This window comes from Limanda limanda, chromosome 19 (assembly GCF_963576545.1).
Source record: "Limanda limanda chromosome 19, fLimLim1.1, whole genome shotgun sequence".
NCBI lineage: Eukaryota > Metazoa > Chordata > Actinopteri > Pleuronectiformes > Pleuronectidae > Limanda > Limanda limanda.
Genome location: NC_083654.1, coordinates 11,923,487 through 11,949,143, shown reverse-complemented (window position 1 = coordinate 11,949,143; position 25,657 = coordinate 11,923,487). Strand labels below are relative to the sequence as shown.

The 25,657-nt window shown below is 43.4% G+C and overlaps 2 protein-coding genes across 2 annotated transcripts in view; both read left to right on the top strand.

Moving 5' to 3' along the window:
- sdc3 (syndecan 3) overlaps positions 1 to 2,851 on the top strand; it is a 34,096-nt gene extending 31,245 nt beyond the window's left edge. Inside the window, exon 5 of the mRNA XM_061093094.1 lies at positions 1,504 to 2,851. Coding sequence (XP_060949077.1) covers positions 1,504 to 1,670 — 167 coding nt within the window. The 3' untranslated portion in view covers positions 1,671 to 2,851. The remainder of the gene's footprint in view (positions 1 to 1,503) is intronic.
- A 17,934-nt stretch (positions 2,852 to 20,785) lies between these two features.
- On the top strand, positions 20,786 to 25,134 carry matn1 (matrilin 1). The gene is made up of 10 exons (XM_061093166.1): positions 20,786 to 20,876; positions 22,152 to 22,336; positions 22,419 to 22,583; positions 22,659 to 22,881; positions 23,767 to 23,889; positions 24,016 to 24,188; positions 24,277 to 24,508; positions 24,604 to 24,756; positions 24,866 to 24,946; positions 25,085 to 25,134. Exons 1-10 carry the CDS (start codon positions 20,786 to 20,788, stop codon positions 25,132 to 25,134), a joined length of 1,476 nt encoding a protein of 491 aa, XP_060949149.1.
- Positions 25,135 to 25,657: the final 523 nt, after the last annotated feature.

The following is a 25,657-nucleotide window of genomic DNA, read 5'->3' as shown; positions in this document are numbered from 1 at the left end:
TTTTTGCTGATTTCCTGGTCATCGGTAAAGAGCAGGAGGCAGCAGACTTTAGACTAGACTGTTTGTGTGATAGAACCAAATTACAGCAACATGTCAGGCTCGTTCATTCATATATACAACGGTGTATTCAGGCGAATTATTTTGCAACAACACGTCTCTGATTTTTCACACTGATTTCAGAATTTCCCCCCAAGAAGATGAGATGGGAGCCATGAAGGCAAAACAGGAATAATGCAATTTCTAGTCTTGAAAAATGAACCTTATTTTTGCCTCAGGCCATTCTTTCAAATCATATGATAATTACATTTGTTTCCTTCATATTGATTTTGATCAAAAACCACCACTCCTATTCCTCCTTCATAATCTATACAGTGCTTCAGAGTGTTGTAGCTGCTGCATCAATATTTTAAAAAGACAAAGCGTCTGCAGGCGAACCTCTGCACTGAGGCACATGGGTGCTCTAAGCTAAATACTAATGTTAGCATATGAAGCATGGAAGCTTTCTCACTTTGCCAATAATAACAGGAGGATGTGTACCATGTTCACCATGTTGGTTTAGCATATTAATATGATAATAATGCTTATTAGCATTGAACACAAAGTAAAGCTGAGCCAAATCTAAATTTTATAAACCAAAGATTATTTACTGGATGAATATTTTAATTAAATTGCAAAACCGACATCCTCTTTAATTGTGCAATTCATCTACAACACTCCAGATGTCCTCCACCTTAAAAACTAATATGTGAAATTAACATATTCATGCACAGTATAGGACAATAAGTACATGTCAAAATGTTCAACTACAAGAAAAGGTGTTTCAGAGGTGTCCAGTTCTTTTGCAGTTCTCCGACAGTGCATGGTGGAAAGTTAAATTGTTTTAAATGGCCCAGCTTGTGCAGATCGGATACTGGCCTTAATGGTATAAACACAGTAAACACCTCCCACAAAATGAATGGAAACAAAGTGTTCATCGAGCATTTAGGAAAACAAAAAAACACTTTGTTCTCTGTTATGGCATCAACACCAATTCTTTTAACGAAGGAACGTTTTTGTTCTTATTTCATTCGATTACGTCACATCAATCCATCGCGGGCAGCAAGAGTTCATTAGCGCTACGTGCACTGAAAGGTGGAAAGATAAAGCTGCTGTGGATAGGTTACACCAGCCCCGTTAGGCTAAACTACCATGTCGCACTGCAGGGCTGCAATTTAGCACAAAGCTGTTGGCAACACAGAACGTATGTTGGCAAGTTCAGGCTCATCAGTCCTCACATAGCAACTAGGTGATAGTGATGCTGTGGTAGCTTTGCTCTGCTTTCAGACTAGAGTGTTTTTTAAAGCTGCGTGTTTGTAGTGCTGTAGTCCGCTGCAGGATGTAACCATGGCGCTAATGGCATTTTTTGTGTTTGTTTATGTGTACTTCTGTGTGTTGGTAGCATCTACGCCGTAATAATCTGGAAAGGTTTTCTGATTTCCACCATGTCCTTATGTATTTCTCTAGCCGTGATAGTGGGAGGTGTGGTCGGCGCCTTGTTCGCCGCCTTCCTGGTGATGCTGCTGGTGTACCGGATGAAGAAGAAGGACGAGGGCAGCTACACGCTGGAGGAACCTAAACAGGCCACCGTCACCTACCAGAAACCAGACAAGCAGGAGGAGTTTTACGCATAACACGCGTACGCCAGAGAGACCGCACACCGAGGGAGAGAGAAAGATGGAGAGAGAGAGAAGAGAGATACTCTCAGCGCCCCCACCTCCTTCTCCTCCTCCTCTTCTTTGTTGCTCCAACCTCATCTGCTCGCCTCTCCTCATCCCTCTCTCCTCTCGTCTCCAAAACACTTGAGAGCGCCTTTCTCTCTGCGGACTTGGAACTTTCTTTTCAATGAAAATGAAAAAGAGGACAAAAAAATCCAAATATATTCTGAAAAAAAAAACCCACATACACACGAGATGTTTTTAAAGTAAATGTTGTTATTAATATTCTACAGATTCTCTTGTTCTGTATGTAATGATATGATTATTTTCTAAAAAAAAAAACTAAACAAAGCAAAACACAAGCGCTTATCCTGTGTTTTCCAGCACACAAAAGTCCCCCTCTTCTGTTTTTATGGAGCGACTGAAAGGCTTAAAGGAAAGAGGAGAGGAGAGGGGCGGAACGAGCTGAGGGAGACACAAAAGAGAGAGAAAACAGAGTGATGGGCTCGACTCTGCCCCTCACCCCCTCACAAATAACACTTAGAGCGTCTGGTTGGCCACACAGAGCCAAGGGTCAAAGGTGAGAGGAAAGGTCTCTTTTGTGCCTTCCGTCCCTCTGGTGCTCAAACACACACAGGCATACATCCACATAAACACACGCTTACACGTACGCACATGTACACACACAGACACACACACACACACACACACACTCGTATCTGCTCGAAGGTGGCTCTGGCCTCTCTCTCTGTGCTCAGCCAACCAGAAAACGATGCTCAACCCTTGGCGTGTTCCACAGCGTCGAGGAGCAACTGTGGAAACACCGGCTGGTGGCGTTGAGGCTCGCTCCACGGCCCATCTGCTCCTCTCAGCTGTACAAAGAATAGTTATGGATAGTAATAATCAATAATATATCAATGTTTTGGGCTGGATGGTGAACAATAATAATACCGTAATAATAATAATTATGATAATAATAATACTTCAACAGGAGGATGTGTATTTAGCAGTTTAAAAAAAAAAGTTTATATGTAAATATTGTATCCTTTCTGACATCACTAACCATCTGCATGACCATGAAGAGTTTTTATTCATCACATTCGTCATCACTCTAGATGAGCTGTGCTCTCGTCAACCACACACACACACACACACACACACACACACACACACACACACACACACACACACACAGACACAGACACAGACACAGACACAAACATACATACACAAACACACATCAACACACCACAGACTTTAAATATACTGTAGATCATATCTTTCAAACACATATCAACCACATCATCATCGTCATCATCATCATCATCATCGTCATTGTGATAGTCATCACTTTTGATACGAACGCGATCGGGTGGTTTCAATATGTTATTGATTAGTTGTCAATCAGTTGCTGCGGTTGGTTTAGAGTTTGGTCTGTTTGTATAAAAGCACAACTATGTTTTCAGTCATCACGTCGTCCGCCATCACGTCATCCGTTAACCCCACCCCCCCACCCACACCCACACACCCTTTGCATGCCTCACTTTGTTTTTTCTTCCACCATTGGCTCTCTGTTTGGGGATGGGAGGGGCCACTGGGAAGCATGAGGGGCTTCAACGAAATCAGGAAGTGGGAATCCGTGCAGGAAGTTGCTCACACGTGCACTAATTCAGTCAAAAAACTAAATCTTAGTTAAAGGATTGGTTATGAGTGGGGGAAAAAAGACTCTGAATCAGTGTTTATGGTGTAGACTGAAACCTGCGGGACCAATCTGGGGACCGGGTCATGGGTCATGGGGATTAGGATTCAGTTCGGGGATTGTGAGGAGGGCTGTGCTTCTATCTAAGAGATTGTAACAATAACCACACCAGTGTGACTGGGCTAGTAGCTTCTATTATACTCAGTACTGTAGAACAAAAATGCATGGGAGTCAAAACTATACTAGTCTGGGTGTGTGTGGATGCCTGTGTGTGTGTGTTTTTGTCCGTGTGTATGTGATAGAAAAAGAGGGTTAAGTTTAAGATGGAATGTACTGTGGTCGAGAGTGTGTTTACCTACCCCAGCAGTTCTCACGCTCTTCCACAGACAGGTAACACACCTCTTCTACTCCTGTGTGTATTTTGCCTGCCCCCTCGCCAGTGTGAGAATACGTGCGTGTGTCTCCACCTCATCTTAAGCCACCACCTGTGTGTGTGTATGTGTGTGTGTGTGTGTGTGTGCGTGTGCGTGTGTGCGTGAGTGTCTCACCTCGGTATTTCACAGCAGACTCTTGTGTACACTGACTAGCCTGTCGACGTGTGTGTGTGTGTCTCTGAGTGTGTGTCTCTGAGTGTGTTTAGTCTGTTCACTGCTGAATGTGGGGCAGCTGGTCCCTCACAGTGGCTTTCACACACACACTGACTGTGTCTTCTCACTGTCTGTCTGACTCGGCCTGTCTGTCTCTCTGCAACAGGGACAGACGGACAGGCACCACGCCACTTTCTCACAGGCAGGAATGATCTTAACACGTACTGTCTTTTCTAAAGTGACTGTCAAAATGTAAACGTGTGTTTGTACCCATATAAGCCTGCGTAGCCAAATAAGATGTGTGAGTGTGTGTGTGTGAGTGAGCGAATAAGAAAGGGTGGATTTGTATGTGTGAGAGTGTAGGTGAGTGTGTGTGTGAAGCCTAATGGAGGCTACACTACTCTATGTTTGCTGTTCCCATTCCTGTTTTTATACATTTGCATTTTTTTAAGGCTGAGTTTCTGTCATTGGCTGAGTGGGCGAGAGGAGGCGGATCCTCCACGCCACCGCCCTGTCACTAATCTGCCACTCTGTTCCAAATAAAAAACCTGATTGGGTAAATCTGTCCCGTCTTGTCTTTCCTAATTAGAAAATGGTAATTGAGATGTTGTTTGTGTCCAGTCTGGTCTCATAAACACATGTTGCACTGATCATGAACCTAAACTGAAGAGCAGTCACATGACACTAAGTGTGTGCACTTTATTTTCTACCAGCAGTGGAAAACGTCAAACAACTCCTTATCTCCTGAGTGATGCCACCTACAGCTGCAGTTCTCTCCTCCAAGTTTCCATTAGAGCTCAGAGCAAACTACAGGTATTACCATCATTATTTGCCCAGAAAACAACTGCTACTCCTGTCTTCCAAAAAATGTGTAAAAATATTATGAGTTTGTATTGTGTAGGTTGAATAAGCACCATTTACTTCAGGAATGTCAGCAGAATACAAAGTAAACAGTCAAATAAATAAATGTGACACACTGCCAAACTGGACTAAAACGTTACATGACAAAGCCGAGCCCACTTTAATCAACATTGTACTTAACTTTAATTTTCCCTAGAACAAATACACCATTAATCAAATACCAAAAGCAATTACCATGCAGTGAACATGGGGATTTCACAGCCTCTGGGGATCACGGGAATCCAGCTTTGATCTTTTATATAATTTTGCATTTTTCTCACATAAGTGCTTTTTAGTGAATCCTAAATTCAATCATTTCATTTTACCAGTTTAATGAAGTGCTGTAGAAAGAAGGTCCTGTGTTTTTCAGTCTAGACTGAGAGGATTTTACATGTCATGCTCCAGAACTTTCTGGTCTCGTGCCTTATGTCAGCAGGGACGGGCTCCATCCCCTGTGACCCTGCTCAAGGATAAATAAGTATTGAGAATGAATTGAAGAACTTTTATGATTGGCAGGAATTACATAGTAAATGTCACTAAATCATATTTTAAGAAGGTCTTTTCACTCATAAAAAATGAAGAAATCTACACATCCTTTGAGGGTCGTGTGAGGAGATGGATCCGACCCCTGCTGATATTAGACGAGAGGCCCATAGAGACAAACAACCATTCACACCTACGGACAATTTAGAGTCTCCAATAACCGCTTAACCCCAATCTGGTGAACCCAAGAAAGACAACCTGGAAACTGCTGCACCACTTTGCTGTAATATGAAGAAATACGAAATATGATGTTATGTTTAAGAGCACTAAGGAAACTCAGATGGGAAGCATTACATGGAAATATTGTCAGAATTTCCTTTAAGTGTTTTCACCACCTGCTGCTTGTGGAAGCCTTAAGAGGAACTGCTTATGAGCTTTAAATTGTAGCTTTCAACACAATTACTCCTTATTCTTCTCGAGAAAGTCTATTGCTTTCATTAGCAGCACTCTCACCACCCCCTAATTAAAGCTGCAGTTCATTTCAACATGGATTAATGTGTATTCATTGACTGAAAACGTTGGTTCACTTGAAACATAATTCTTCACTGTGGCCTCGCATGCAATGAAACCACGCACAACACGTCCAGTTTTGAGATCTCTGGCGTTTCTGCTCACAACAATTATAAAATATGTGTTAAATTCAGAGAACAGACGATGAACATTACACCTCCCCGCAGTTCCATCACACTCTTTGGATTATCCAAAGTAACCAGGACATTGTTGCTGGTAAGACAGACTATTGTTGAATTATTTAGCTTCAATTTTCAATGCTCTGACACATGAAATTCCATCAGTATCTCTTTTTTCCCGGCATCAAGGAGAAAACTCAGACACATATACCGCAAAACCTGGGGACCTATTTGAATGACAAGGTGAGGTTATTCAAAAGATATACAAAAATATATTGGTCTTTACTGTGACTTCTCTCCTGCTGCTGGATTCAGTTCAAACTTAAGTCCCCATTAATTTGCTCACTGAGCAGTGAGTGTTTAAACAAGTGGGTAAAACAGGCGGCCCGTGTTGGAAATGTATTTTAGTGTGGTACATTTAAAAGAGCTCACATGCAGATATGAAGTCTCGCTCTGGTGTTATCATACACCAGCATTAGCATGGCCTACATACCATTTCTAACCCACTGACATTAAAAGCAACCCCGTGCACCTCAATGCTACATATGACAGAGCTGCCGTGTCTGCGTGTGTGTGTGTGTGAATGCGTGTGTGATCACAGCCTCTTAACAGCCCATTTACACATGCGTAACTCAGTGAAACCTCGAGGGAGAAACAGCCAGAGATGTTATAATTGTTAAGTAGTCACATGAAAATGATCTTATGAAATAATTAGATAAACTGTCCTCTAGGGTTTTTAGAGCTCACACAGGAAGGGGCATTATTCTTCTCAGTTTACATTCTTAGCAACAAACCAGATGAAACCAAGGTCACTGGGAGTGGAGGAGCACCAGTGGGTCTGCAGATGGCCTTTCCCTGGATACAGAGACGACGACAACAAACCATTCTGGCCTTGGGTAGTGGGCCGCTGATACGGAAATCTGCCATTACCCAGACGACAAGAGGGGGATGATGCATGAGCCTTCTTCTGTTGGGGAGAATAAAAGCTTTACTACTCCTTGGTTGGGGTAGACAGGAGGGGGTTCCTGGGGTCCAGCTCATACCCCATCTGGTGGGTGGTGGAGGAACGACTGCAGTAAAGACAATCTGACAGAGAACCTGATTTTAACCTGTAACTATTTCAATATATTTAACTCTATCTATAAATTTAAATCTTTTGTGTCTGGTTTCTTGTGTTTATAAGCTTGTATCTAGATTTAAAGAGCTATAAGTATGGGAACATACAGTATTAGTGTTCCAACCTTCAATGAGAATCCAGTACACATTGAAATATATTAAAGAACTATATTTTTGCAATAATCCGTACTTTGATATCATACATTTTTAGAGTTTCATTTTAATAGTATTTGATTTATAGGAATTTGAGCATTTTTTACTTAAGCCTGTACATATTTAAATTTTAACTGTTAAAATAGTGGATAATGAAATAGTTAATATGAGACACAAACAACAAAAACCCTGAACCTTTCATCGATAAATGCATTTATATTTGTCATTCTTTTATTCTGATGTATTTTTATTTGGTGTGTGTGTGTCTATGTATGTTTGTTCTTTTTTAGGGCCCGAGCACTGACAGGCACTGACACAAAAAAGTTTGATGTAGATTAATTATATGTAGAGTGTAAATGTGTATATTCGAAGTATATAAGTATAGATGTGTATATTTGAAGTATATAAGTGTATATTTGAAGTATATAAGTATATAAGTATTTAAGTATATAAGTATAGATGTGTATATTTGAAGTATATAAGAAAAGATGTGTATATTTAAAGTATAAGAGCATAGATGTGTTTATTTGAAGTACATATTTGTATACCTGTGCCTTTCTCCCCGTTACATCCTGGTTGGCCTGTACTGGTCGCTGATTGGCTGGCTCGGTTTGACCCTTGTCGCGATACTTGTGCTGCTCAGCAGCGCTGGTGAGGAGCTAATCAATCAATCAGGGGTGATTAGCTTCCCGTCAGGACCAGTGTTCTCCGAAGGGCCGCTCGGTTAATTGATTATTAGTGAACGTTTATTGGTGTTTGACAGCGGCCGTTAATATGGAAGAAGACTGTGATGTGGCAGAAGACGCTGGTAAGGACTCCTGGGACTTTCTGGGCTCAGGCCTTGATGTTCCGGTAACTTTTCAGCTTCCGAATAGAAGTCCGGCTTGAGTCTTTTATCTTTATTGTTCGCGTTGAGTGACTTTTGAAAACTCCGTGTGTGTATTTAAAGCTCCTCGTCTTCCCGGTGCTGCGGGACTCCACGGAGACAATTACCGAATGAAAAGCGGTTTATTAACACCGACGACCCCGCTGTGGGAGTAGTGGGGGGGGGGGGGGGTTAGCCGGGTTAGCAGCAGCTAGCCGGCCCTGGTTAATTAACGCGCAGGTGAGGTGGCACGAGGCGCCGCTCAGCTGGGACACTCATTAAGTGTAGTCTATCCTCTGGGGACCATGATCACCAGACCTCTGACCAGCTGCTGTCCACTCAGGGACCCACCGCTTCTCCCACGTTAGACTACTGCTGTTAGGATATAATCAATATATATAAGACCTCCCTGGGGCTTTGACTCTATGTAAAATAATAAAAGTATATCTATCTGAATGATGAAGGAATGTGAAAACATGGCCAGGATTTTAGTTTTTCAGAGGCAAGAAGTTCTCCATGAAGTCTTTATATGAAATCTTTATATGAAGTTTTTCTAGCTCATTATAGCTTCATTCAGATAGAACATGGTCTGATTGCAGGTTTGTAGTGGAGCTGAAACATGTTGATTTAGTAAAACATATATTTTTCTATCTATAAATAAGAAATTTCTTAGTAAAAAAAAAAGCCACAATTCTATTCCTTTCTATAGATTTGCTACTTTTCTATGGTAGTAAACTGAGTATGTATTGAGCTTTGACTCTGGGAAGTAGAATTTTAGATACCAAAACATTATTAAACTAGAACGGTCCAACTGATTTTATACACTCAAAGATAGCTGTGCCCTAAATATTCAGGTTTTTCTTTTCATGAGGATCCATGAATTATTCCGTGGGAAATCTGAAATTGTAAAAAAAATCTTAATTTATCTCACTATGTTAACGAAAGTAATAAAACGTCTTCCCTTCTGCCCTCTTTATCCAGAACTGCCCCAAAATGGTCTCCTTCGTGCCCCATGTCACATCTTTCCACCAAGTTAGAGTGGAAATCTGTTTTGTAGTTTATTCATTAGTTACTCCTGATGTTACACAAACAAACAAAAAAACAACATAGACCAGGTAATTGCTCGAGGGATTGATTAAAGCATCGTAGAAAAGCTGTTCAGGTTGTGTTAGTTCTTTATTGATCTGACTGTGGGGTTCTTGTAAAAGTTGTAAAAGTAGGTTTAAGTGTCTCCAAGTCTGGTTTTGATTAAAATTGAGAGTTTAAAGGCTGTAATACACAGAACTTAGACAAAATGGCCACATTTTACCTCAGTGAAAATAGTCTAAACTTAACCTGCACACGTAAACAAGCTCTCTCTTCACTCTTTTGCAGACTGTCCAAGTCTTCTGTGTGAAGGACTGAAGGATCTGGAAACAAAGAATGATCAAGGGAGGAGGAAGAGAGATGGAGAGGAGGAAGTGTTTAATCAGAGGGAGGATGAAGAGGCAGGAGAGAAAACGGAGCGAGATGAGAAGGAGGGGGAGGAGGAAAAAGATAAGAAAATGTCTCGAAGGGAACTTATGGCAACAGAGGGAGAAGAGGAGGAGCGGATGGAGCCAGAGAGTAGGCTGGAAGAGGAGGAGGCACAGGAGGTGCAGATGGAAGACAACGAGATCGAGGACAACCAGCAACAGAATAATGAATCAAAACATCCAGAGGAAATAGAAGAGCAGAAAAAGAGTAAGAGGAGGAGAGGTAGGAAGCAAAGTGAACGAGTAAGAAACAGGAGAGAAGTAAAAGCAGTTGTTGAGAGGATGGCGGAGAAAAAGCAGAATCAGACACAGGAGGTGTCAGTGAGCTCAGAGGAGAGCTCGGCTCTGTCGGAGCCTCAGTTTGGACTGAACAGCAGTGACGTGTCCGACCCCATCGACCTGGGTGGTGGGGGTACAGGGATGTGTGGTCCCACGGTTCCCATTCCTCTGCTCTTCTCCTCACAAACCCAAGTCCCTATTCAACCTGCACCACCTCAGCCCCACGGGACAAAGAGGCCTCACAGCCCCCTTCAGCCTCACACTCTCCCCCAGCTGGGCTCACAGCCTGTTGAGGTGAGGATGGAATAGATTACAGTAATGCATTTCTATAACATTATGAACAGCTTAAAACAAATAATCTATGCAGCAAAATCAGATATTATCTTTAATCCATCCATTCTTCCTCCTTGTCAAAACCTGGTGTCTACATTACCCACAAAGCAACACTTCTGATGGGGCAAATATTTAGTTCTGTTATTTTAGTCATGACTTCTATAGTCTAAAGCGTTTACACTATATTATGTTCAGGTTTTATTGATAATGGCAGACAAACGATAGATGAGGTAATGTTTGACTGGTTCATAGCAGATGGAGATAACCCAGGTTTACTCCACCCGACGCTCCATCCGCTACAGCACCAGGGGCAGAGGCCGGGCCTTCAGTTTCCCTCTGCTCCCGGGGCTAGAGACTGTGGACAACTACCTGCTGCCGCCTGCCCCGAAGAAGAAAACACGGACACTCTACAATACTGGTAACCAAATTATCTGTTTTTCCAGGTGTTTTCATATTATGTTAATACTTAACTGAATTGTGTGCGTGCGTGTGTGTTGTGCATATGGCTACAGATCAGTTAGAGCATTTAGAGGCCCTATTCCAGGAGGACCATTATCCTGATGCAGAGAAGAGGAAGGTGATCGCTGCTTCAGTTGGTGTCACACCTCAGAGAATTATGGTAAGACAGTCATCACTTTTTTTCCTTTTGATAATTTGGCTTTATATACGAGTAAGAATAGAAAAAATTTGTCTGGTCTTGCTTTCACTCTCATGTGCCCCTTCTCATTCTCTTTGTTAACGTCTGTCCCTCTTTGTCCAACTCTACGATCTGCTATTCTAATCCCGTGTCCCAGGTCTGGTTTCAGAACCGCAGGGCTAAGTGGAGGAAAGTTGAGCGCTCCATCACAACAAAGGTTGAGCATAGGCAGAGTAGAGTTGGATGCAGCAGCATTAGCCCCCCACATCACCAAATGAATCCCACCCCGCCCACATTGGCACCTAATAGGTCAGTAAATCCCTTGAGCTATGGTATGTTCTCTTGTTATTTGGAGATTTCTTTAGAACAGTGCAATGATGCATGTATTTAAGCTTCAAACAATCAATTACTTATTACTTGCTTTGTTTTTCAGTAAGGGGGATCCCTGTTTTCCTGGTCACTTTGCCACAAAACTGCTCCACGGTGCCCCTGCAGCACCTTCTTTGCCCACCCTGTCCATCCAGACCCCGACCTCTTACAGTAACCTGCTGGCCAGCCCAGGTACACCTTCTCCAGAGCTGAGGGTTTAGTTAATGTAAATTAGATATGAACGATATTTCCACACATGCTAACAAAGGGCTGTGTATTCTGTGGTATAGAAACTTGTTTATAAAGTCTGAGGTCATGTTCAGACTAAGAAAGTGACGCCCACTCACTCATTCTAATGAGGCCACTGTGTTGGCACAGCAGGAACACAGACGCCGAGGGCTTTAGCTCAAAACACAGCGTCGTCCAGCAAAAATGTTGATAGTAGCTCAGTTTTTATGCAGATGTCGTGTTACCTAGCTAATCACTGTGTTATGACAGGATATATGCTAACACAGATCTGGTTGAATATGAAATGCTGTAACTACAGATAAATACAAGAGTTGTTATTGAAGACATCAATGGTTTTATAATTACATAACTTATAGTTTGTAGTAGGACCAACGATCAGTCTTTGGTGCATCAGTCTCTGTTGTTATAAAAAACTTTAGCTAATTAAGCTAAATTCAAGCTCAGTGGGATTCCTACCTGCATGCTGAGATTGTAAATATTCCCAGAAACCAAACTGCAGCATTTCTTTAATCTCAGTGTTTAATTTCCAAGGTCATTCGAGAGTGAGAGACGGGGGCCTGCAGCAGCTGTCATCTCAGGGAGGGCTAACCGAGTACCACCCTCGTCCCATGCACAGTCCTCCACCCCTGCGGCGAGCCAGTCTTCCCCTTTTCACAACCACGTACAACCCCTCCAACCCCACTCCACCCCTCCTCAACACCCCAGATCAAACCCCACCTCTGTTTCTGGATGCTCTGGAGGGCAGCTCCTCCTTGGCCCATCGTGACACTCAGTCTCTGCAGACTGACATCAGGTCAGCTTAGCTCACAACACACTGTGACATGAATACTAGATGATGATTTGAACAGGGACAATGGGTTCAAGAGATGACAGAGGGACAGATTGCAGACACGACCAGGGATCCTATGAAATACTGATATGATGATGGTTTATGCTGAGCGTGTCGTGGTAGGAAGTCAGTTTCAGCTGCTGCTCTGAAACATTTTTCAGAAATCATGCTGATTAACTTCTCAGTTAGTAATTGCTTTGTGCCAAAAAGTGTTTGCTTATTTAACCACATCAACATGAATCGCAACAGTAAAAAGAATCCCCAATTTCCAGCCGATAATTAAACAATTAATGACAATAACTTTCCTAGTGGTGCTTTGAAGACACCTGAAGGCGTATTATATAATATCACATTTCAGTCGAATAAACATTTCTTCAAAATAGGCTGAGTGTGCTCTGTAAATTAATTGGGACAGCAACTATCTTGAAAATTGTGCTTTTGATCTGAAATGTCAAGGATGAGCCAAAAATACATAAATGTCCACTGTTTTTGTGTGGTAAAAAAAACACACCATAAACACATTACCCTTTTGTAGAATACATTTTTCTTGAGAGTTCCTAATTCTTTGAGGAATCACAGACACAATGTGATGAATCAAGTCTCAGTTCTTCATGCAGCACAGAGAGAAAACCTACATGGTTGTTCTCTGTCAGATTATCTTGTTTTTATATACCCTCATAAGAACAGTTGCTGGCTCTTGACGAGGTTAATTCATTCAGACATACTTCCAGGTATTAATCAGGCCTTCCTCAGGACAGTGGCCCTTTCCAGTCAGTTGACGTCACCTGTCTCTCATCTGGACACCTTACGTCTTTAACACAATATTACATAAACTTCATCTGGCATAGACATAATCAGAAATCTATACATTTCCACCTGAAACTCCAATGTTCATTTCCTACACCCAAAGATTAATTGCATAGCTACAGAGGAAAATTAGATTTTAGCTACGCTGGTCAGTTGGCGCCATCATCAGGTCAGAGTGTTAATTTGTCCGATACTTTGATTTATGACTAAGAACATGAAAAGCAAATCCCGACTATTCATTAATCTTAGAAAGAGGGCCGTATAAATCAACGAGTTGGCTGTCTCACTACCAGCATGTTTGCATATTGATAATATAATTTTGCTTAAAGCATCACTGAGACTTAATACAACCTCACAGAGCTGCCAGTGTGGCTCTAGAGTCTTAGTTTTAAAGAGAGAGCTGTCAACAGTTTCTTAATGTGAGTATTTAAAAATGGATTATCTTGTAGATCAGAATATCCCAAACTTTTTATCAGGCCTCCAGTTATTTTTGACAATCCATTCACTGCATTGGCAGCCGAGTATTATCCATCCCTCATTGAACACCCTCTTGTATAATTCCTGGACTCCCTTGCTCTGGAACAGTGTGACAAAAAGACTGGTTCAGATATATGAAAGTGTGAAAGTGTGCATGACCATATACTGTAAGTAAAGTAAGTGAGTGGGACTGAATTCATCTGTGTTGTCCCCAGTTCTCTGTTTGACTTTGGGGAGAAGCTCGACTACCTGACGTCCAGCCAGCAGAACAACAGTCTCTCCTACTTGCTTCAGAACTCCTTCCCCAGCAGCCAGCCCCAGCACCAGGCTCAAGCATCTCTACCTCGCATGGCTTACCTTACCCCCTCCCCCTACCTCACCCCCAACCCTCCAGATTCCAACCCCACCTCCTACCTGACCTTTGGCCCCGGAGGAAACTCCACGGGGGTGGTGACCTATTCCACTGGAGGCCACACCTATTTCCAGTCCCAGAGTGCTGGACAAATCCTGCTGCAGTCCACTGGTCATCATGGTGAGTCACTGTGATTAATTGATTTATGGGGCCACAAAATTACACCCATCAAGGATTAGCATGTAAAAATGAGGGGTCGCAAAATAAAAAATACAAATGCAACAAAGTTATATAATGTAAAATCATAGTCACTACAGTATAACCCACAAATATACCATCCGTATGTACAGTAGTTACTAAAATCTCACCTCAAGGCACCTCTTAAAATCCTGCTTGGTTTTACAACCACAGCACATTCAGTTTGGAGACAAATAGTCAGAATTGTGACATCACTCTTACTCAATTCTAATTATTGCAATAAGCCTCAACACAAAGGATTTTTGTTCAGGTCACAACAGTATCTCAAAATGACTCGTGTAATTACTTGGTTTGTAATTGTGTCTTATCAGCTTCCTACAAACCGCTAAACTAGACTTCATGTAGATGTTTTTGCTCTGTAGTTATTGTAGTTGACTTCACCTCTTATGTCTTTATTAAAGAACTCATACCTACTCAGCAATGGGAACTTCCCCGACTGCAGTAACGTTGTCTAATCAGAACATGAAAAGGACCTTTGTTTCTCTGTTGCATTTAGTTGACAAAAAAAGAACAACAATCCAACAACTACCGAAACTGTTGAATGACTTCAAGGTGGGAAAGGTTTGGCAGATGAGCTGCCATTGCTCTTGGGTTCAGCTGACTGAGAGGGGGGGTTATGGTGGGACACAGAAAATAGTTAGTAGTAACTTGGTGTTTTTGCTGAATGATCTCTAATAAAGCTCAACTGTCACACGTCTGTTTGGATCTGTGTGTGTGTTGTCCCACCAGGTGGGCTCACTGGATACCAGTCGTACCCGTGGGGTAACGTGTACAACCAGCCGTCCATGCACCAGCGCACTCAGTGCCCTCCATCTTACCCTGCCAGCTTGGGGACTGCTAGAGATCGCCAGCCACCCTCCTCCACTACGCTGCCTCCCTCATTCCACCCTCAGGGGGAACTGGGGCTTTCCCAGCGCTCATCACACTTCCAGCCACACACCACCGCCACCAGCAGCAGCAGCAGCAGCAGCTGCATCTCCACCGTCCTCCCTCCTGTGTCAACGCTGCGACCCTCACACCTCAGAAGGGAGATCACACCAACAAAGGTTACATCCCTGTTACATTCTCAGGTCAGCCCTGCCTCTCCAGAAAGCCCTCCAGTGCCCCCTAGTGTCAAGATTGAGTACGAAAGCCCCAGAGAGATTCACAGCCACTTCCACTGCGACTTCTCGCCCATACATTTTTGACTGTTTGTGTGGGTCTGAGTGTGTTTAAAAATATCTGTGTAAATATAACCGGTGTGTTTGAGAGTGATCCTGCCATTTCTACCTAGTATATTACTATGATATAATTAATGTCAGGAGGCTTGTTTGAGCTGCATGTAGCTGTGCTGCAATAAATGTTCTTTCTTCTGTTAAGTTTTTATTTTTCTGCATTTACTTAACTTAGGGGGGTGGTGTGAGTGTGTGTGTATTGGGGGGTCTTGACTGAGTCATGATTACATCCCAATACAAAAAAACCTTGATACCAAGTCAGAGAACGAGTGCTCTGATAGGGTGAGAAGTAAAGCAGAAACTTAACTTGGTTCAGATTTGAATATGGTTATTTTGCAAAGTCTGTATATTAAGATGGATGACATGTCTGCCACTATTCAGAAATGAAGCTAGAATACACTGAATGCAAGCGCTGCCATCTTACGCATTTGGAGCCGGGGTCTGTGCAGTAGCAGTTTCCGTGGATGGAGCCATAATAGCGAAACACACACGCTGCCCATCAGGAGTCAGACTGATGCTGTCAATCACATCCCCAATCCCCCTGCTCTTATAGCATATAATAACTAATTAAACACAAACGTAGTGGAAACAATTTAACGTGCATCATACAGAAAGCGTTCCTGTGTCTGTTGAAGTTCCAATCCTCTGGTGTTGAGATTACCTGATTGGCGGGAGATTTGCTGCTGATATGACTCATATCAGATGCATCTCTAGACCACAAGGGGGCACCGTCCTTCAGTGTGAGACGATTGACTAGTCTAGATTATTTACTTTATTAGTTTTTTCTCAGAAGCCTCTCTGTGGTGGTGGTGGTGGTGTGGAGCTGTGTGACAGTCTTTGACAGTCCAAACCAGTGAAGGAGAATTGTTGTTTGTGGGAAGAGGTTTCCCAGATAATCTCTAATACATCCCAAATCCTTAATCTGTGTTGCCATCTGCTGTGTTTACACATATACTGCACTTTCTGCTGATTTTATTCTTAGTATGCAAGTCAGTTGCAGGGTTAGTGGAAACCTAACCCCCATAAGAAACCTCCGTCTCTGAAATTGCTTAAGGCTTTTTCCTGAGACTAAAACAGACATGGGACCTGGCGTGTCATTTTCCCCTCTCAGTAGTCAAATCAAAAACATAAAGTTTTCTTGTTTGAACTCTAGTTAATATTCCTAGCTGGTAGTCCTGCTGTATATGAAAGTAAAGTTTGAATTGACGCTTGGATGAGGTGGGAGAAAGAGAAGGAAGTGTTAGATGAGAGCGACGAGGAGGAGGTGGCAGGGACCAGGGGAGCAGATAAAGGAGGATGGAGACAGGAGTTGAGGCGGCGGCGGCGGCGGCGTGTCGGTCTGGGGACAAGGGGGGGAGAGCTGAGATGAGCTGTTGCTATGGGAGGAGGAGAGGATGATGGGTGGGCTCTGCCAGCAGCCGTGGGAGGGAGAAGAAGAAGAAGAGGGGGGGATGAAGGAGGAGTGTGTTTGTAGCACAGGGGGATCTGGGATGAACAGAACTGTTGGTTATGTAACGGCTGTATTTGGTTTTTTAATGAACCTCTCTCTTCCTGCTCACTGGCTACTGAGCTGTTACTGTTGGCAGGGGGGTGCAGCATAAACACACATGCTCATACATGTGCTTCTATCTTTGAGGGGACACTCATTGAAATAATCCTGTAACCTTCTAACGCTGACCTTAACATAAACGTATCAAACCTGACCCTTTGAAACAACGTCCAAAACAGCCTTTTTTTAACATTTGACAGAAGGTGAGGAGTGTCTAAACACGTTCTTACAGTCACAGCGGTCCTTGCAAAGATAGTACAAGCACACACTCACTCACACATACAGAAAAACTTCCTTTGCAGCGCAGAAAACACTCTTGCATAAAGACACACACACAACACATTCATCTGAGGAGTGAAGCCGTGAGAGTGAGAGCTCCTTTCAGAGTTAACACAGTCAGGTTTCTACTCTGCTCAGGATTTTACTTCTATCCAGTGTGTAGGTGAAGCCTGTCACTGTGAACCTTTCCCTCGGTGCTGCACGTGTTTCAGATTTCCTCTCATCCATGTGTCGGTGAACTGGTATATGTGTTTCTGAGGCGGGTTTCATGTAGGTTTAAGTTGGTAATTAATTTTTCCAGGACTTCCCTGGTGTGAACAGAGAGCGCTCAGAGCGAAGCTGCAGGACACGAGTGTGTGTGTGTGTGAGCATGTATGTTCATATGTGAGCGTGTTTAAGCACAGGTATGGGATGCTTCAGTCCACCCCTGTCCCACCTCGTCAATATTTACTTAGTATTCTGAGATTTGAAGAAAGGGAACTTGTTTCAATATTTATGGATGTGGTGAAATGTGAAATCCTTGCAGTTTTTCCACACTCAGTATGTGACAGAATACAAGCACACAAGCACACTGGGGAAAAAGGTGAAAGAAAAACCCACCACTGCTGGTTTCCAGTCAAGTTAGGGAGTTTATTGATCTAAGTGATTGAAACTAATAATGTTGGTTGTTGGGAAAAAAGTGAAACAGGGTTTGGAGACCCTCCAGTCCTCTGGCCCTCTGGTTCAAATGGAGCGAGTGTGTTGGAGTTTTAGTTTGTTTTCAAAAGATAAGAAATAGACTCGTGTTGGAAGGAGAGGGAAAACCAGGGCGAGCGTCTGAGGAACACAACAATCTATTTGTTAAAATAAATAACTTTGCCTATTTTAAAAACGAAGACAAACAAACAACATAAAATATCTCTCCTGTAACCATATTGATACAAAATACGTGCACTAAAATTGACGTTATTTGAATGTGGTTTAGTATAAAGATTCCAGCGTCATGCAGTGGGACCTATTTGTTTGTTTTAAACATTTACTCTTTGGGTCTGGCAGCACTATTGTGATGAATATTCTCTATATTGAGCTCCCGGGACTGGTTGAGTGTTGGCAATGAGGAGAGGACTTGCAGGAACATTTCCCCTTTTCAGTCAGAAAACAAATATGCCTTGATGTCTCTATTAGATTTCTATTTGGCTAACCGAAGGTAAATGGACAAGGAGACCAATACAGAAAATTACTTGGTAAAAGCTGGACCTCAGAGTTGCAGTAAATCTGCTAAACCGATATGTGAAGGTTACTGCATGACTATGTATTTTTGAGTTGGTGTGTATGAGAGAAAACCATTGAATTAGAGTTTGAAATTATTATTTATCCTCAACAACGAATGAATAATGAATCCGGGGCTGCAATTAAGACTTTTTTAATTATTTAAAAATGTCTATGTCTAGTTTGACTTCAAATAGTTTGTTTTCTCCAACCAACAGAATAAATTCATCGGGGTCCAATTAACCACAATAGAAGATTAAGAAAACCAATAACAAAGTTACATTTGAGAAGCTGAAACCAGAACAATATGCACGTCTTCTCTCAAGAGTTAACATAAGTCACTGTTCATCATTGAAATCGATTCATTATTGATGAATATATATCAGCTGTTCAGGTCTAGATTCATCGTCCAAATTTAAATGTAGGAATTTGCTGTTGTGTTTCACATAATGAAAGTTACTTTTAAAGTTTGCAGCATTTTCTTGACCAAATGATTAATAATAGGAGACAGTTTGATGAACCAGTTTAAACACAAAGTGAATTGCAAAGGTTTATGACATGTTGGGCCGTAGATATTTAATCATTGTTTCCTTTTATCAGCTTTTTTATCGTCCTCCATCCCAGTGGAACTCATTACTCATGCAAATTATATGAAAACACATGATGATAAATTTCATAGTGAAGTGAAAAAGTTCACAAATCCTGATGGATGCTCATCCAGCTACCTGTTTGTGTTTGTCCTTTCAGCCAGGACACCACGTTACCCAATCTGTGTGTGTGTGTACTTTATGTGTGTGTGTTTACATAATTATGTGTGTGCATTCTGTCTTCTCTTAGAAACTAAATAGCCAATTCCCAGAGATGGAACGTTGTCCAGGAAAAACATCTCTAAGCTTTCATCCCCAAAACTCATCACTCTCTCTCACACACACACACACACACACCCACAGAGTTGATTTTGCTCTGTCTGGTTAGTTACTGTACAGCACGCGCCCCTGCTCCTCTTCCCCCCCAGACTAAACCCTCAATTGTGGCTTGTTCGGGTTGTGTGTGTGGAGGAGGAGGAAGGGGGAGTGTATAGAGGAATGCAGGATTGGGTTGGGCGGAGTGGGATGTCGGAGGGAAAAGAGGGGTCTCTGTTTGGTGTGTGTGTGTGGACTCTATAGAGAGATTAAAGATGTGTATGTGAGCTTATTGATGAAAGTGTTTTTACTCCACTAGGGGCCCACTGCCTACCTGACAGTGCAAAGGGGAGTTATGGAGAAATAGGCAGGATAAGGATTTATTGATGTGGTTGAAATCGGGGAATCGTTAACTTCAGTTTGGTAGTTTATGCACTAAAATCTGCGATAAACTTGCGACATTCTAAAATACCATAAAGTAAAATATGAGGCTCCTCGTGAAGGAAAGATGAGAGCGAATACGGACGAGAGAAAACGACCAAACAAGCGACAGAAAGATGCAGAATGTTCCGTGTGATTTAGGAGCTCTGAACTGAACTGAGGTGAACTTACAAAAACCAGGAGTTGGCGCGTGTGCTTCCAGTTCTACAGAAACACATGCTTATGCAGAAATGCACACACACAAGCCAAGGTGCGGAGCAGCAGGAACACTGTGGGCTGTGTACGGCGGCTCTCCTTCACTTCCGCACCATAAATGTGTGTTTGCTATATGAGGGAACGCTGAGAGAAAAGAGGAATTCATGTTGGTGTTTATTTGAGTTTTGGCCAAATCCAACCTGGGGCGAATGCGTTGGCGGCTCTCTGCACCAAACCCCAGCCGCTCCTGTACCCCCAGCCAGTCACACACACACATACTGTACACACTCGAGCACACACACGCACACATCACCAATTTTACTACTTTGACACACACACATACCTGTCCATCCTACCCATATCAAGGTGTGTTTGTCTTTCCCTGCCCACCGGTTTAGGTCCTCCCAGAGCAGGTATTTCCCTTTCTTACCCACAAACACACACACACACACATACACACACACACACAGGAGCTGGGGAGGGGGGGGTGTCTGTGGGCCGACTGTGTGGACCACTTGCATTGATAACCTGCAGCTCAGAGTCACTCCGTCTCACTCTGTGGCCGTCCCCCTCAACAGGACCTCCCTTCGCCCTGCTCTGTCTCCTTTCTACCTTCTCACTCCAGGACCGTCCTTGCGTTCAGTCATTCACCCCCGTCGCTGTCGCCATGACGCCTACCCCGCCGCTGGTCATGCTGCTGCTGCTCGGGCTAATGGGAGCTCACGCCACCGTAGACATCCGCACCGCCGCCGCCATGGGTAAGAATGATGACCTTTAACCCCTGAAGTTGAGCATAGTTGGATAATGGTGTGATGTGTGAATAATACATAAGTCTTTTGCCTGAACATTTTTTTAACTGTTTGAAAAATTTTGCCCCAGTAAGAGTAGCATTCATTATGCCTGAGTGAAATCTGGCTTTAAAAGACTGAGACTGAGATAAAAAACTTTCTGTTAGAAATTATTAATTAATTCCTGAAAAGAACTCAATTTCTAGCCTGTGCTTAGTCTTTTCGATATATCCAAGATGACAGATGTATATGAAGTTTTTGCAGTGGCAGTTTTTGCGTAGAATAAAGACAGAAAAAAGGAGGATTTTTATTTTCTAATAATCCCTATATTCGTTTCATTTCAGAGCTCTTATTGTTTGTTGTCATGTTTTAATTGATCTAAAGTAATTGATTTGTCAGTATAACACAATGTTATGGTTTCATGTTGTTGCTGGTGTTTAAAAATTTAAGTCTTCAAATATGTGTGCACAATTTGGATGAATGCTTTAAGAGTGTGGCAGTTGGTGCGTGTGTGTTTGTGTGTGCGTATGTGTTTGTGTGTGCGTATGTGTTTGTGTGAACTGAATGGAGGGAGAGAGGTGAAGGGTGAGAAGGGAGATCAGTGACTAACAGAATGTGGACATTTTAGTGAGCACTCATTAGTTTAATAAGTTGAATTTAATTAATTAGACCACAAACAGCTGAATTCACAACGAAAAGCTTCACTCCCTTTGCTTAATTAATATCAGACACTTTCACAGAATCAGTTTGTCGCTCACATCATGCAACTCTGTCAAGTGTTAGTTTGATAAAGTAAAATGTAAAGTTGGATCAGCACAGGTTTGTCACAAATCACATTTTTCTGAGCTTTTTCTGAAACATAACGTTAATATGTTGTATGTAAGATGTTTTAAGATTTAATTTGAGTGGCTTCTCATTTTAGCTTTTTTCTCCTTCATCCTCGTTTTTCTGGCCGAGCTTTCCTCCACCTCTGCCTCTCTCTCCACCTCTGTTGCCTCTGTACGTCCTGTTTTTCTGTTTCCTTCTTCATTCACGTCTCTCCTGCCTCCATCAACCCTGCCCCCCCCTTTTCCCTCTCACTACCTCCTTTTTCCTCCATGCTCCTCCCACCCACCCCCTCTTCTTCCCTCTTCATTAATCCCTGTATCTGAATTTTTTTGTATTGACTTTTCATTTTCATACGTCTAATAAAACTTTGATGACACGATAATCAATTAATTAATTTCCTTTCCTCTTTATGTGCAGCGGCAGGTTTGTGCAAAACCCGACCCACAGACATCGTGTTCATCGTCGACAGCAGCCGCAGCGTTCGCCCTTCAGAGTTCGAGCAGGTCAAGGTCTTCCTGGCCAAGGTCATCGAGGGCCTGGATGTCGGACCCAACGCCACCCGTGTGGGAGTGGTCAACTACGCCAGCCGTGTCAAGAACGAGGTAGGGGTAATGATTTATTCACGTGTCTTTGTCATTGGTTGAACCACTTTGCATTGCTGACCTTTCCCTTATGCACCTGCAGGTGTCACTGAAGACTCACCGCACCAAAGCTGGACTGATCAAGGCCGTGACCAAGATCGAGCCGCTGTCCACTGGAACGATGACCGGACTCGCCATCCAGTTCGCCCTGAACGTGGCCTTCAGCGAGGGAGAGGGCGCTCGTGTCAAATCTCCTGACATCAGCAAGGTCACATACACATTTGACATAATTTCATAATCCTTTTCATTGTACTGTGTCTTACTTTGCATGTCTTCATGACAGGTTGCCATCATTGTGACAGACGGGCGTCCCCAGGACAACGTGAAGGACATTGCTCTCCGCGCCCGAGATGCCGGCATTGAGATCTTTGCCATCGGCGTGGGACGTGTGGACATGAGCACTCTGAAGCAGATGGCCAGCGATCCTCTGGACGACCACGTGGACTACGTGGAGAGCTACAGCGTCATCGAGAAGCTCACCAAGAAGTTCCAGGAGGCGTTCTGTGGTAAGTCTGGAGGAGAGGTAAGAGGAAGTGAGTGGAGGAGAGGGAAAGATGAGCAGTGGTGTTTGGGTTTATGTCTACAGTTAGAGACTGGGAGGAAAAAAACAGGGATTAGTTCTCAGTGATAGAGGCATGGCAAAAATAAATTTATTCATAATCCATGCCTTCATCCTGTGGAGTGAGCTGTGTGCGGGCCTTCCTGCACTGAGGGTAAGGTGTCAGGACTGTCATCTTTTCATTCTCGTTTATTGTTCCCTCCCTTTTGTCCTCGCCACAATGCAGTCATTCATTCAGACTCATTAAATAGTCCCAGTGCACGAGGGCATCAGGGCAGGAACAACCTTTTGGAAACCAAATTCGCTCCTGGTCATCAGTCTCGCATAAACTGAGAGGCGAGACTGATCTATCTGTAATTACCGATCCATTAGTGACAATCATTAAACCTCTAATTAGTGATGTCCTTTGGCGCTCACAGTCTGCGGCGGATTCGACTGCTGCCTGCGTTTCCTTTTTGCAGCAGCCAGTTTCGCTGCAGATGTTTCCGTCCAAGGGCAGAGCTGCATGGTCGCAGTGCTGGATTGTTATTGGATGAGCCTGAGCATTCAGTTGAGAAACAGACACACAGATGTTGTTTATTTAAGGCGACTCCAATGTTTTCCACCTGTTCATTTTAAGGATCCACTGGATTTCTGCACCATCCACCCACGCATGTTAAACATTGTTGACGTCACAGTGGATCATTAAAAAAAGAGATGCTAGATTTTCAAACTGACATAGTTTCATTCTCTCCTCCTAACCCCAACCACCCCTCCCCACCTTTGTGTGTGTGTACCTCTACACATTTACTGTGTGTACGTGTGTGCTCTGCATCCACACACACACACACAGTGTCGGACCTGTGTGCCACTGGGGATCATGACTGTGAGCAGGTATGCATCAGCAGCCCTGGATCATTCAAGTGTGCCTGCAAAGATGGCTTTACCCTCATGGACAATGGTCGCAGCTGCAGTGGTGAGTGTGTGCAAGTGTGTATGAAGGAATTAGTCCAAGCATGATCATTGTGCTCCCACATTGACATGCCTTGTGTGTCTGTCTGTGTGTGTGTGTGTGTGTGTGTGTGTGTGTGTGTGTTGCCAGCTTGCAGCAACTCTGCAACCGATGTGGTGTTCCTGATTGACGGCTCCAAGAGCGTTCGTCCCGAGAACTTTGAGCTGGTGAAGAAGTGGATCAACCAGATCATCGACAAACTGGACGTGTCTGACAGCAAGGCCCACGTTGGACTGGTGCAGTACTCCAGCTCAGTCAAACAGGTAAGGGTCTGTATTTTGCTCACAGGATCACCAGAATGATCCACTTCTTCACCTCCGACATTTACATCCCATTTCTGTCGTCCCACAGGAGTTTCCCCTGGGTCGCTACAACAACAAGAAGGACCTGAAGGATGCTGTGAAGAAGATGGCCTACATGGAGAGGGGAACCATGACAGGTCAGGCCCTCCGCTATCTTTCCGATAACAGCTTCAACCCAGGTCACGGTGCCCGACCCGGAGTCGCCAAGGTCGGCATTGTATTCACTGACGGACGCAGCCAGGACTTCATCGGAGACGCCGCCAAGAAGGCCAAGGAGAACGGTAAGGAGGAGAGGAACATTAGGGAAGTGTAAGTAAACTCGTAGAAAAGGCCGCGTACGTCAGTGGGATAAGGAACCCATGTGTGTATGTTTCAGGCTTTAAGATGTATGCTGTGGGAGTGGGCAATGCAGTGGAGGATGAGTTGAGAGAGATTGCATCTGAGCCGACTGCAGAGCACTACTTCTACACCGCTGACTTCAAGGCCATGACCCAGATCGCCAAGAAACTGCAGATTAACATCTGCCAAGGTCAGAAGACATCATTTAGTACAAACATAATAAATATGTGCATGAATGATTTCACTGCACATTCTAGTAGAGCAAGTCGAAACTTTAACTTTTATCTCTGATCCCACAGAGGACGACCCTTGCGAATGCGACTCCCTCGTAAAGTTCCAAAAGAAAGTAGAAGATGCTCTACAGGCACTAACAAAAAAATATATCCTTTACAACAGGTGAAATGGTCTGAGGGGTGTGGTGTTGGGAGGGAGGAAGGGGGGGCTGGGTTCAATGCTGTCGTTTTTATTGTCTTGATTGTTTTCATCAATCAATCGTTGTCTCCTTGACAAAATCTTACTAGAGAGCATGTCGAAGAGGATCGCCATGCTGGAGAACAAAATCGTCTGAGGACTCAAATCCCACTTTCCCCTCTACATCTGCACACACACTCACGTACACACACAAACACACACACACACACACACACACACACACTCACTCACGTACACACACAAACACACACACACACAAAAATGTTTTACTTCCTGTAAAATGCTGAAGAGGAAACCGTGCCTGTGTGTATGAAGCCTGTATCCTGAAAATCTCCAAGACCACCTCTGCCTCCTCCTTTTCTTGGTCTTCACCTCTTCCCCCCTTGGGTCTCCTGGGACACGAAGCGCCGGTTGCCATGGGGACCACACCTCTGTGCGCTCTGAAGGTCATCATCCATAGCCAGCCTGTGCGTTTGTTAATAAAACTCTTCCCTCATAGGGAAATGGTGACAGTTCGCTGAAGTATTTTTTTTTTCTTACTTTCTGCCACAATGTTGAATCTTTGCAAACCCCCGAGTCTGTGTTGCTAATGTCAATGGAGCAGCAGCACGTCACCTTCACTTGTCTGTTTATATGATGCTGTCATCTTTCCTTCTCCT

What these genes read in the sequence shown, in the direction of transcription:
- matn1 (XM_061093166.1), top strand. Translation starts at nt 20,786, where the DNA reads ATGACGCCTACCCCGCCGCTGGTCATGCTGCTGCTGCTCGGGCTAATG. An exon ending in CCGCACCGCCGCCGCCATGG is followed by an intron (nt 20,877 to 22,151) that starts GTAAGAATGATG and finishes CTTTATGTGCAG; the next exon opens with CGGCAGGTTTGTGCAAAACC. An exon ending in CAATGGTCGCAGCTGCAGTG is followed by an intron (nt 23,890 to 24,015) that starts GTGAGTGTGTGC and finishes GTGTGTTGCCAG; the next exon opens with CTTGCAGCAACTCTGCAACC.